This window comes from Miniopterus schreibersii, assembly GCF_964146895.1.
Source record: "Miniopterus schreibersii genome assembly, chromosome: 7".
Taxonomy (NCBI): domain Eukaryota; kingdom Metazoa; phylum Chordata; class Mammalia; order Chiroptera; family Miniopteridae; genus Miniopterus; species Miniopterus schreibersii.
In genome coordinates this window covers 80,134,711-80,147,794 of record NC_138108.1, presented here as the reverse complement: position 1 = coordinate 80,147,794, position 13,084 = coordinate 80,134,711, and the positions used below count along the sequence as shown (strand labels likewise).

Genomic DNA, 13,084 nt, shown 5'->3' with positions numbered 1-13,084 from the left:
TGTCATAGACAGACCTTTGCTACTGGACTGCTTATGGGACTGTTTTCTTCAGCAAGCCCTTTGCACCTGAGAGCCTTCACAGAGGACAAACTTTCAGAGGAAATAATTGACACCCTCATGACCAGTTTCCAACACAGTCTCCTCAGTCAGGTTGGCCAGCCATGCAGTGGGCACCAAATATATCTGGGCTGAGAGATCACGGAACAAATGAACTTTTAATAAACACACCTATGCCACCAACTGCCTGAGGCACTGGCTGGCCGATCGCATCTGGTCCCCTTATCATTGACACAGAGTATGACTTTGCAGGTGATAAAACCAAAGCTCAGGGAAGGCAGGTGACTTAGCCAGTGTCACATCAGAAGTCAGGGGAGATGGGAACTGGCTTGTCTGCCCCTCTCTCCAACAGGTCATGGCCTCTGCCTGGCACACCATCGAACTCTAGCTTTCCTCTTCTACTTCTGCCTAGAAAAATACTTTATTTTTACTGAAATAGATATAAGCTACTAGTAGAAAAACATAAGAAAACAAAAATTGTCTATAATCTGACCACCCAAAGATAAAACCACCAGGAACATTCTGAGAGTCTTTTCTTTTCAGCATTTTGCTCTCAAGGGATCAATTAATGTGCTAGTGCCTTTGGTTGTTGTCTACATACAAATCTGTGTTTCCCCTTTTGTTGGTAAAGCAAGCAGCTGAAGTTCAGCCACCTAAAATAATAGAATTAAGTGGTAAAAGGAGAAAGAAAAATCACTCGTGAAGCAGCTGAGGGTTTGGCGTGAGCCAAATGCTGAGTGGGGACCCCTCTGGGGAGGCGCCGGTAGCACAGCGGGAGGAGCGGGAGCCCCGCCCTTCCAGCTCCTGGTCCTTCATCAGCGCCACTCTTCCTGCTTCTCTTGCAGGCAGCGGCCTGAATGATGGCCTGTGGCACTCAGTCAGCATCAATGCCAGACGCAGCCGCATCAGTCTCACCCTGGATAACGATGCAGCCTCCCCCGCTCAGGACGACACCTGGATACAGATTTATTCTGGAAAAAGCTACTACTTTGGAGGTAAATTACTCAGCCTTGAGGTTGAACATAAAGGAGGGAGGGAGAATGCAGTGAGCAATTATTTTACTATGATAATTCTTTCTTTGTCAATTAGAACATTATTCCAACACATACACACAGGCACCTCCTCCCCAAACACACACAGTGGCACCAGCACCCACCCCCAAACCCAAAATGATGGGAAGCAAACTCTCTCACAGCTGTGCAGATATAATTTATCTAGGTCAATGCTGAGGAAAAAAGAACTCTAGCTATAAGAGCTGCTGTTACATAACACATCCAAAGGAGATTTTTATAGCCGTGCAAGCTCTGTGATCACTTTCAAAAGGGGAAACTCAGCTGAAAGCTTGGAGAAAGTACCAAGGCTCAGCAGTGCCTGAAAGAGGAAATATTCAGGTGGGAAGGAGTAGCCTGCATGTTCACCCACCTAGGCCACTCCTCCCGCACTTGGCTATGTCAGTCCCCACATCCCTGGTGGCCATGCCCACGAGTGGGGCAACTAAAAACGGGGAAGACCTGAAGGCCCATGAATGTGCAGCTCCCCATGGAGCAGCCTGAGACCCACCCTCTCCAATGCTGCTGAATCCTGGGAGCGTTTCCTATGACGAAAACACAGGGCAAACTGGTAGAGACAGAAAACATATAATTAGGCACCTACTGCATTTTCATAGATGCATATATATATTTTTTTCTTTAGTTTTTTTCAAAGAATTTTCTTCATTAAGAAAAATAATACTTAATTTCCTGATCATGTGTTTATATTTTAGAAACAGTCTCTAAAGAGTAATTAATATGTGTCTGACCACGAGCAAGACACTTATGGCCCCTGAACTCCAGTATCTGGGCCATGGGGAGATAAAGCAGAATTGTGGGACAGTTCCCCGTGTCCAGGTTTATATGCATAGCACAGGGCTCCCTGACTGGCAAGGAAAGGACAGACTGGCTTCAACCCTGGTAAATACAGGCATTGACTGAGGCTGACCTGTAGCCTCCAATCCTTTCTCCATTGGGAAACTGAAGAGAAATTGTGTGTAAAACCATAAAGTGCAGTCTCTAATAGCATTTACAAATCATTTCTTTCAGACCAGTGGCATGTGGGTTAGCTTTGACATACAAGAGGAACGTTGCACAGAGACAGTAGGCACGTTGGGGTGGGAGGGAAGCAGTGTGCAGGCATCGGCCATCAGCGGTTTGAGCTGAGGGCCTCGGAAGTGCTCTGTCCTACACTCTACCTCTCCTCCACGTGTGCATGCAGCACATCCCTTAAGAGAATACTTACGTTCTCTGCAGATGCCTTAGTTCAGTTAATTCATGCAAGAACTTTGCCCCATTTCACAGAAGGTAAGAGTGGTGTTTGCTTAAATGAAATAATTTGTGTGAGCAGTAGAACCAGGATTCACCCCCAGGCCTGTGTTCTCCACAGCCCACCAGTGACAGCAAAGGGATGCCAACCCATGTAGCACCAAAGCTGTGGAAGCAGGGTCTTGGGGCCCCAAACATATATCCCAGAGACTAGTAATTTTGCACCACATGCTTGCTTCTAAAAGAAGTGCAAAGCAAACTTGTATTTATTTCTATGGAAAGTAATGAGCAATGATTATGCTATGTGAGCACCTGAATGCCTCAAAGTAAAAAGGCCCCTCCCCCATTGAAGACAAGCCCTTTGAGGTGGTTCTTAAGGGCACTGGGCTCAGAATTCTGGAGAAGATGTATCTGTGATTTGAGCAGCACTTAAAGAAATGCCCCACACGTAGACTGTAAGCTTAAAGAAGGTGAAAAATGAGTTTGAGTAATAATAGTCAACTTACATAAATTCTCTCTACAGCTTCAATTAGAAGTCGTAACATTTCTCTTCATTTTATGGTGTGTGTGCTTGTGAGCTGTTAGCCAGCTGCCAGCTGCAGCCCAGCAGTGACTGTCTATTAGAGATGGCTGAAATAATTCCCCGTTATTTATGGGTTATTGCCCTGTTTTCAAGCTTGCATTTCCATATGGTAGGAACCTATTAAAACAATTAGGATGGAGTTTATAAAGAGCTCAAGCACTGAAATACCTATTTGCTTTCTACCTGTCTTACTGAGGAGTACATATGCCCATGTTGCAGCTGTGCTAAAGCTGGATGATGCATTGTTTTTGAAAGGACACCCTTTTAAAGAGGTATGGTGTTAACCTTTCGCACCTGCTATTACAGCCTGACAACTGGGTGTTTAAACCCTTAGCATCTGCAGTGTCTGGATTTGGTTTGCACAGCACTTCAAAACTCCAGTTACTTTTCTACATGTACCTTTCTCAGGAACTAAGCCTGTTGATGCTGACAATTAGCCAGATAATTACTCTGCCACCATCCTTACCCAACACATAATTTCCTTTGAAAGCTAATTCAGGACTGAATTGTGCATTTAGAAGTGTGTTTCAGAACAGAATGGACATCCCCAAGTAGTGACGATGTGTTGTGTTGTTGGGATGCGTGATGTGTACCAGGCAGAGGAATGCCAAGCAGCTCACCAGGAGAAAGCGTGAGGAACACAGCACACACTGTGGCACCAGTGTTCCCTTCAACACAGTTGGTTTTGTTCTGTCCACTGACTGTGGGTGCTCTCTTTTGAACCAATTCTGTCCCCTCTCTGAAAATGCCAGGATTTACAACTAAACTGTGTGCACTGCTGTGAATGAGAAAGCATCACAATAATTAGACCTCAAGGTCTTGTGTCAATAGGTCGCCTAAGCAATGACTGATCATTTCAGCTCTCTTCTGCATTTCTTTCTGTCCCACAGGGTGCCCTGACCATCTCACCGCTCCCCGGCGCTTAAATCCTATTAAGGCTTTCCAAGGCTGCATGAGGCTCATCTTTATTGATAACCAGCCCAAGGACCTCATTTCAGTTCAGCAAGGTTCCCTGGGGAATTTTAGTGATTTACACATTGATCTGTGTAGCATCAAAGACAGGTAATTATTGTCTCCTCCCCCATCCTCCCACCCTCTCTTCCCATTCTCACTGTTCTAAATATGTGTTTCTTTAAGCAAAATTCTAATCCACTGACATTAGCTACATTAGACATAATTGAGTTGCCTAATGGAAAATATTTCTGAAAGGATTTCAGACCCAGAGAAAAATGGTTTAAATTAGTTGAGTCTCTCTTCATGTTGACTTGCAGTAAATGGGATATGCAAATTAAATCAAACTACAAATTTGTGAAAGGATTAAAGTTTTGTGCATAAACACCATTTGATTACTTTGAAGTTAAGAGTAAAGGGGAAAGGAGGGAGGAATCATTTTCCCCTAAACCGTTTCATTCTTCAGTGCAGTGGGTGTCCTCCCTGGCGCAATGAGCCGCAGGCCTTCTGGGAGCCCTGGAGCAGAGGTCTGGGCGGGGTCCTGCTGTACACAGGCGCCCCTGCCTGCCTGGCTTACCCCTGAGCCATTTCTTCTTTGGCCCAGAAGAGACCAGACCCTGGACAGGGAGAATCAGTTCATTCACTCTGCAACCCTTAAATCTGGGAAAAGCTCAGTTTCTCTGTTTTTCCTGGATCTGGATCTGTCTCCTCTTATATGGGAAGTTTCTAGATTCAGAGACACACTGCAGAAGGCTAAAAACAATGGTTCTGAATTTTCAGCAAGTTTTTCATGTCCCCCATGTTTCTTCTCTAGTGCTTGCCTCCTCCATATCGCCCACTCTCCTCACCTGGTTAAAATACCATCTATTAAATGGTTGAATGACAAGGATTAGGTGCAAGCCTGTGTTGGTGAAATAGAGTCTTTACTCAGTTTTCATCAGGGAATAAATTAGCCATTACAGTAAAGCGCAGTAATGACCAAGAAGTGCACCCTTACTTGTAGGACACGTGGCAGCAGCAGCTTAGCCTGGCCCAGGGAGCACTGTGTCAGGGAGGTTTTCAGGAAGCGGTGCTGAGCTGAATCCTACAGGACAGAGAGGCCTGCAAAGGGGGCGTGTGTAGGATGAGTTGACAGGATGCAGCATGTGAAATGGCATAGAAATAGGAAGGGTCATGCTTGCAAGCAGTTCATCAGTTCAAAGACACATCTTTCATTTTAAAATCTGTAATATTTGGGTATATTTTAGAGTCGATGGTAATGGCTTAATTGGCAACATTTACTCATCTTATTGGCATATACCATCGTGGAATGTCTTACAAGTAATGGTGTCTTAGATAAAACAAATACAGCTCCATGAGGATGGAATGGCACTGTTGTGGAGCACATGGTAAGACTGTGCTTAGAGATATGGGTCAGTATTAACATGAAGGAATTTTGAGTGCCTGTGGGATTTGTTTTCATGTTCTAGACAAAAATCAGAAAGGAAGGCAGTCAGATCTGCCTATTGAAAGAATACTCAGGAAAGAGTAAGGAAGCTGGATTGAAGGAGAGCCATCCCAGAGCTTGAGGTAGCTGCCCCCGTCCAGGGGAGCAATAAGAGTCATAGGTCCCTCTAGTGAGCAGCCCAGAATCAGCTGTGCAGACCACAGTCTCCTCTGATGCTCAGATTTTGCGGATCTTTATGAGCATGTTTCTCTGTTAAAACCACAACACACAAGATGGTCATCAAATCGCACAGACTTCCTGGCTCTTCTACTTATCTTTTTTCTATTTGACCAGCTGGACATCTGGGTAATAAAATGTGTGCCTCACTAGAATTTCCTAGTTTAGAGCCCTGAGAATAAAAGATAATACAGAGTGGTTTCTGCCCCTCTAGTCGTTATTGATGATGAGGGTGAAGCATCCGACTCCATCAGCCAGGGCAGCCTTTGCAAAGCGTAGATCAATAGAGGAAACATTTTTCAACAGGGCTCTCCTACCACACTTTCATTTCCAATCAAGGAAGCCCTCGCTTCCACTGACATGAAAGTCATCGCCATCCACCCTGCATCATTACTTTTGTGTAATTGTAGTCTGTGTAATTGTATTACGTACAATTGTGTTTTGGTTAATTGTATAATAGTAAGGGATTGTGCTGAGTTTTGTGGGTAAATGGTATGTTTTTCTTCATTTACCAGACAGGGTCTCTAACAGAAGAAAAAGCCATGGTTAAAAGGCTGTGCTTAATTAATTATCTCGAACTTACATTGAACATTTGTTGGAAAAGGGCAGAGGTTACAAAAGCAGGTGGCTTCTGAGTGTTGTGTTTTACTTTCAATGTGTTAATTAATGTAAACCTGACTTAAGGGCAAGTTCAGCCTTAGACTTCAAGGAGCTTGCCACTTGAGGAAGGGGTCAGGTGTGGTGGGAGAGAGGGGGTGGAGAAGAGCCTACTGTGTTTTTTCTCACCTGTGTTCCTATCTGAAAAGTTCGTGGGGGGGCAGCCTTTGATCTGACTTAAGCATCTCTTCCCTCCCACACCAGTCTCCTCTCTGCCCCTTACTCATGGGTATGTATGGAGACCCAGGCCTCCTTCCTGGCCTCACAGTGGCTGTCCTGCCCCAGGGCTCCCTCTGCTCCCTCAGAGTAATCTGGCCCAGCTGTGCAGAGGAATCCAGACCTGCCAGCCCTTCCATGCTGCCCTCTTACCCAGGTAAAGGCTCCAGGTGCTAGTCACTGTGGGAAACCAGGTAGCATTCAGAGAGGAGGCACACAGGTTTTGAAACCTTAAGTGCGTTGTCTGGTGGGGGTCCTTTAAGCATGTTTCCTTTGAGATGGTGCAATCTTGCGTAGTTCCACTATCCAGCCTGTGCAAGTTCACAAACCATCCTTGGGACAATGCTTTGAGTAAAAGCTGGGAGGGTCTCTTCCCAGGGACCAAGGACTTAAACTAACAATTTGCATCTTAAAGATTGGCAAATTCCAAATCTTCCAGCCTCAGGGAAGAAGGGGCTTGGCATAACTGACCTGGCCACAGTTCCTGTAGCCAGGAAAGTGCTTGCTTTAGGAAAACTGCAAAACTGCCAGGTGTCTGACAGTCCAAGGACAGGTTGGAGAAAGGGGACAGGGTGCCCCTGGAGGAACTGCGATTGGGGCTAGAGTGGAGCACTCCCAACATGCACTTGTACTAGTCTTTCTAAACCTCTGGGATGCAATGAGAGCCACTCTCCCTCCTCTGCAACCAGGATCTCCAGTCTCATGTTCTCCACAGCCCAAGCCCCTGTCCTCCAGGAGCTACTCATCTCTTGCTCCCCCTTGGACTTGAGATTGACAAGACATAATAGTCTAAACTATAAAACGGCCAAGTCACCCTTGATACATGCTTTATTCCTCCACACTCTTTACCACACCCTCAGTTATTCAGCCTTACAGATAGGCACTGAGTGAATGAGTGAAGCAGTTCTAATGTTTGCCCTGGAGTAGGATAAAGTATGATGAGAGGTGTAAAAGCCATGGCAATACAGGGCATTAATATTCCCAGGTTTTAAAGGGAGTAAACTAAGACCTGGAGACATATGTGGACGTTTTCATTGTCAAGACTGAAGTTGAAGTTCAGAGCCAAACAATGCCAGTGACTTCTCTCTTGTATCATCTACTCAAAAGGCACCAACTTGGCAATTTAGTCATTGTGTGTCTGTGGTTCTAAATGTGTAAGCTCATGTGTGCCCAACCCAGAAATGTTTTTAGGGGTATGCAATATATTCAGTTCATTGTAAACCTGAGGTGCCTCTAATGAGATTCCATTTTTAAGAAAGAACATTCAAAGTGATGTGTGATGTCAGGCAGGGTCTGAAAAAAGTAAGGGTGGCTCAGTCCCAGTGGCTCAGGTCAAGAGTACCTTTTGCTAGGACTTTACTTGCCAGGTGCGACCAGTCAACTCCAGGAGCCATGTCCAGTCCTGCAGGGTTCAAAGTCCAGGGCAGAAGCACCAAATCACCAAATGCTGTCTAAGAATTTGAGGAGGAGATAGGATCCCAGCTGTGAAGGCATAAAGAGATGCTGATGAGCTAGCTGTCTGACATGAGAGGAAGTGGAAGTCACAGCTGAGGAATCCCGGTGTGGCTGGCAACAAATTTGAGAGGTCATAAGCCTGTTGAATTCTCAGTCCACTACTCATCAGCTTGAGATATGACACTTATTCTTTAACCATTTAAGCTATGTTTTCTTTTACAAAACCAAGATCATAAAGCTTACATTTGCACTGAGCATGAGCATGTAAGAATCAGGGGCTAGGTGGCATGTCTAATAAGCAGACACACAGTGAATGTTGCCATGTCAATTCCCATGAGCAAATGTTTGCAAGATCTACTTTCCATGGGGAGAGGTGAAGCCCGGGTCTCCCTCTGAAGGTTCTCCAACACCCATCCTGGCCAAAATATCCCCAGTAGTTTCTGGGGTGGATTCCTATAGATATACCTCACATGTGCTCTCCAATCTGTCTGCTGTGACTCCCTTGGACTTTGATTTCCACTTGGCCAGAGGAGCTGCACCTCTGGAAGACCAATCACCACCCATCAGGAAAGTGCCCATCAGTTTGGTGCCCAGGCTGGCTGTGATCATTAGATTCTCCTAAAACTCTGGTGCCCAGGATAGATAGGGTGAAGCCAGCATGTGATATTCTAGGGCACACAATTTAAGGTGGTCCCTCTGTCCATATTCATGCATGTGCAGACTGAATTTATATGAATGAACCTGGGAGTGGATGCCTCCTTAAATGTTGTAGGTGAATTCCAACATATCTGCATGAGAATCACTAGAAAGGCTTGTTAAAATTCCAGTTCCTTGGTACCACCCCTAGAGTTCCTGATATTACTGTGAGGTCCAAGAAAATCTGCATTTATATCAAGGTTTCAGGATGCTGCTGGTGCTGTTGTGCTGGTCTTGGGACTAGATTTTAAGAACCACTGCCCCAAAGCTTCTAATTCTGGAGGTCCTGGGATTACATGGATTCTCTACAAAAGGGATACAGGTATAGGGGGATGGTTTTGCCTCCAGCTGAGCCCCCAAGCAGTTCTCTTCCTGATCAGGGTCTCACAGGTCTCTGAGAAGTCCCAGCAGCTCTGTCTCAATGCCCCTTTCCCAAGACATGTTGAGTTCAGTCTAAGGGACACTGGGGAGTCAACTGAATTCCACCTCTTTCCTGAATTCATCTCCCTGGTCTTTGTCACTGATATCCTCCCTTGCTGCCCACAACAAAGCAAGTTTTCATGAATATAAATAACAAAGATCCTCAGAGGTGCCTGAGTAAAGGGATATTTTGGTTGGAAGGGAATGTGGTCTTAGAATAGCTGCAGCTGCCAGCAAACGTGAGTCATCTTTTTTTTTTTTTTAATTTATCTTTATTGTTGAGTATTACAGGTATCCCATCCCCCCCCCCCCCCCCCATTGACCCTCTCCCAAGGCCTTCAGCCCATTATTGTCTGTGTCCATGGGTTATGCTTATATGCATATAACTTCTTTGGTTAATCTCTTCCCTCTTGCCACCCCCGTTCCCTTTTTCCTCTGAGATACTACAGTCTGTTGCCTGCCTCAATACCTCTGGGTCTATTTTGTTTGTCAGATTATTTTGTTTATTAGCTTCTCCTTAAAGAAGGCCCTTCAACATTTCATGTAGTACTGGTTTGGTGGTGATGAACTCCTTTAGCTTTTTCTTTTCTTTTCTTTTCTTTTCTTTTCTTTTCTTTTCTTTTCTTTTCTTTTCTTTTCTTTTCTTTTCTTTTCTTTTCTTTTCTTTTCTTTTCTTTTCTTTTTTTTTTTTTTTATAAATACATCTATTGATTTCAGAGAGAGAAAGGAAGAGGTAGAGAGAGAGACAGAAACGTCAATGATGAGAGAATCATTGATAGGCTTCCTCCTGCATACCCCCACTGGGGATTAAGCCCCAAACCTGGGCATGTGCCCTGATGGGAATCCAACCTCAACCTCCTGGATCCTAGGCCAATGCTCAACCGCTGAGCCTTCGTTTCTGATTGGTACTTTATTATGTCATTGATTTTCTCAATTATTTTTGTCATACTCTTACTAATATCCTTGAGCATCCTTATAACCATTATTCTGAACTCTGTATCTGTTAGCTTGCTTTGCTCCATTTCATGTAGTTCCTTTTCTAGAGATTTCTTCTGTTCTTTCCTTTGTGACATGTTTCTTTGCCTCCACATTTCGGCTGCTTCCAGGTGTTTGTTTCTATGTATTAGGTAGAGCTGCTGTGTCTCCTGGAATTTGTAGAGTGGCTTTGTGTAGTAGGTGTCCTGTAGGGTCCAGTTGCTCAGCCTCCCCAGTCACCTGAGCTGGGCCTTCTAGGTGCTCCCCTGTGTGGGCTGTGTGCACTGTCCTGTTGTAGCTGAGCCTTGGTTGCTGTTGGCATCATTGGGAGGAATTGACCTCCCGCTCAATCAGTTGTGAGGAGCAGCTGCAACTACAGCCAGAGAGTTGCTGTGCTGGAGACACTCCTATGGGGCAGGACTTACTTCAATGGGGCTTTGGTGTTCACCAAGTGCTCCCCTTGAGTGTGTCACTCGTGGATGTGGTAGGGTTGTAATCCAGCGTGGTCGAGTCTGAGCACCAAGTGCACTGTCTTTGGGCCCTCCCGGGAGGTATAAAGTCAGCCTGGATCAGTGCCTTGCCCAGGGCCACCCAGCATGAGCTACACGCAAACCGTAGTTGGCTGCTACTTGTGCTGGGTTTGGAGGTGCCCAGGAGAGGCCAAGCTATGAGCCAATGCAGCTGCAGCTAATGCCAGGCCTGGGCCACTTACCAAGCTGTATGGGACCTGCTGCTGCTTGTTTGAGAGATTTTAGGAAAGTCCTAAGCATGGGGCTCGAGAGGCCACTTGCACAGAAAAGCCCCTGGAAATGGCCCGGATGAGCTGCAGGTGGGGAGGGCGGGGCCTCCGGGAATCACGGGGCGGGGCCAAAGGTGAGTCAGGTGCTGGTGCTGGCAATTCAACTATGGCGCCTGCCTGCCGGCTGTGCGGGGAGGACTCGCCACAGGAGCCATGGCCTCCGCCAGCCCTTCTGCCCGGGAGGAAGCCGCCCTCCGCCTCTCGCCCGGATCTCAGGCAGGTTAGTTCCCCCCGAGTGTCCCGGGTCCTTTCAGGCTGCTGCCCGGCGCTGGGCTCAGAGGGAGCGTCCGAGTGAGTCCGCGCCGGGCCCTTTAGAGGAGCTGCTGGGGCTCCCGCAGCCTCCGCGACCCTCAGGGACAGTCCCCGCAGGTTTCACAGCCTGGAGTTGTGGGGAAGTCTCTTCCTGGCCCTGGAGCCCTGGGCTGGGGGCTGCTGTGGGGCTCGGACCCCTCGCGATGCTCCCTCAGCGCCCTGGCTGTGGGGCTTCTGTGCAGCCAGATCTCAGGAGGCTCTGAGTGACGGTGGTTCTGTGTTTTGACGTGGTTGCGGGAGGCGGCGGGGACTGTAGTTGCCTGCGCCGCCATCTTGTTGTCCACCTGTAACTAGTCCTTTTGTTATTTTGAGGGCACTTGACTTGCCGGCCCCACTGGAAGTCCAGCCTGAGCTTTCCTTCTAGACAGGCCCGGACTCTGTGTGGAGGGCGGTGCCGTCATAATTCCAGTGGCTCTACTTGCAGTAGTGCTCCAAACCTTCATAAAGATCCAGAGAGGCCCACTCCCTCTGGTTTTCTGGCACCAGCAATGGGTTGCTGTGACCACCTGTCTCATTTATTTGTCCTTCATCAGAGGAGTGACACTGGGAAGGTCTTGGGAGGTCACCAGGTCTGGTTTTGCCTGGAAGGAAAGGGAAGCCGGGCAGTGTCCAAGGCCAGGCGGGGAGCAGGGGCCCTGCTCAGGGACGTTAGCCGCTGCATTCTGCGCCGAACTTTTTGCTCTAATCCTTTCTAAAATTAAACAATTCACTTGTCCCAGTTGAGTGAATGACGTGAACGCCTGCATTAGATTCCCTGCAGCCAATAAGCTATGGTATGTAGCATTTCACTCCATAATCACTCCCGTTTCCTGCAACACTCATTCCCTTGAGAAAAGCACTGGCTCATATCTCTGGTCAAGATTCTGACCTTCTTGGTTTGGACTCAGGGTGCTGTGAACACTGAGGGAGAAAACATTCTACAGTAGGACCTCACATAAGCAGACTCATGCTAAAATCTCACCCTGTGTGTGGGAGTTCGTTAAAAACAGTACTTTATATAAAGAGATTACATTTCAGGGCAGTGCATATGTTTTAGTTATTCCCTGAAATTGAAAACCATTACATTGGGTGCCAGCAAAGTTATTGTAGGGGCGATGCCCACACAATCTGAGCTTCCAGCTCTAGAGTGAGAAACGCTGCAATGTGGTGTTCTCTGAACTCATGGGACAGTGCCAGAATCAAAACTGAAGCGCTTCTGCTGTTATATTTATTATTTTTAGTCTACTTCATGCAGGAAAGGAAAGGTTATATTTTATATAACAGTTACTGAGCAAACAATCTCTCAATATTATTTTATTTAATTCTCTCCATAGTCCTGCAAGATCCTCAACATGGTTCTCAGAGCCTGACTCTCAGCCCATCAGCCCAGCATCACCTGGCAACTTGTTAGAAATGATGGTCTCAGGCCCATTCTGTACCTCCGGGGTCTGAACTTGCAGACAGAGCCATCTGAGTTTTAACAAGTTCCCGGGTGGTTCTGAAGGACACTCAACTTGAAAGCCATGCTTTGCTCCATTATTATTATTTTGCAGATAAGACCAGTGATGTTCATGGAAGCTCAGGAAGCTCCTAAGGGTGCATAGTTAGTATTTGGTGGTGTCAGATATGTCCAGAATTTGCAGATTTTTCTATTCACATAAATGAGGATGACCTCTTGACTAAAGGCCAGAGAGAGGGGAGAGGTGGCTTTGGTAGCCAAACAGGTAGGGTGTGTCACTGAGGAAGTGAATTGAAGAGGAACTGGAAGGCTGGACTGAGTTAGGGAGGTCAAGCAGGGTCTTCCAGGTGGGTAGAGCATGGGGCTGGAACTGAGAAAGCGGGGTACTGTACATCTGTGGCCTGAGCAGAAAAGCCTACATTCCCAGCAGAGGGTAAAAGAAAACTTAAAGCTGAGGCTGCAGTGAATTTGGCATCACACAGCAGTTTAAAATCTGAAGAACACACCATATTGATAGCCAACCCTTAACTACTGCTTACTGTGTACCACACCATTGTGTGTGTGT

The 13,084-nt window shown here is 46.6% G+C and overlaps 1 protein-coding gene across 3 annotated transcripts in view; it reads left to right on the top strand.

The window, feature by feature from the left end:
* The window catches only part of CNTNAP5 (contactin associated protein family member 5), a gene marked incomplete at its 5' end in the record, with an annotated part of 726,412 nt that overhangs the window by 400,513 nt on the left and 312,815 nt on the right, over nt 1-13,084 (top strand). For all 3 annotated transcript variants that reach the window (XM_081142435.1, XM_081142434.1, XM_081142436.1), the window contains 2 exons: nt 903-1,052; nt 3,828-3,999. In XM_081142435.1, the coding sequence (XP_080998561.1) occupies nt 903-1,052; nt 3,828-3,999 (322 nt within the window). The remainder of the gene's footprint in view (nt 1-902; nt 1,053-3,827; nt 4,000-13,084) is intronic.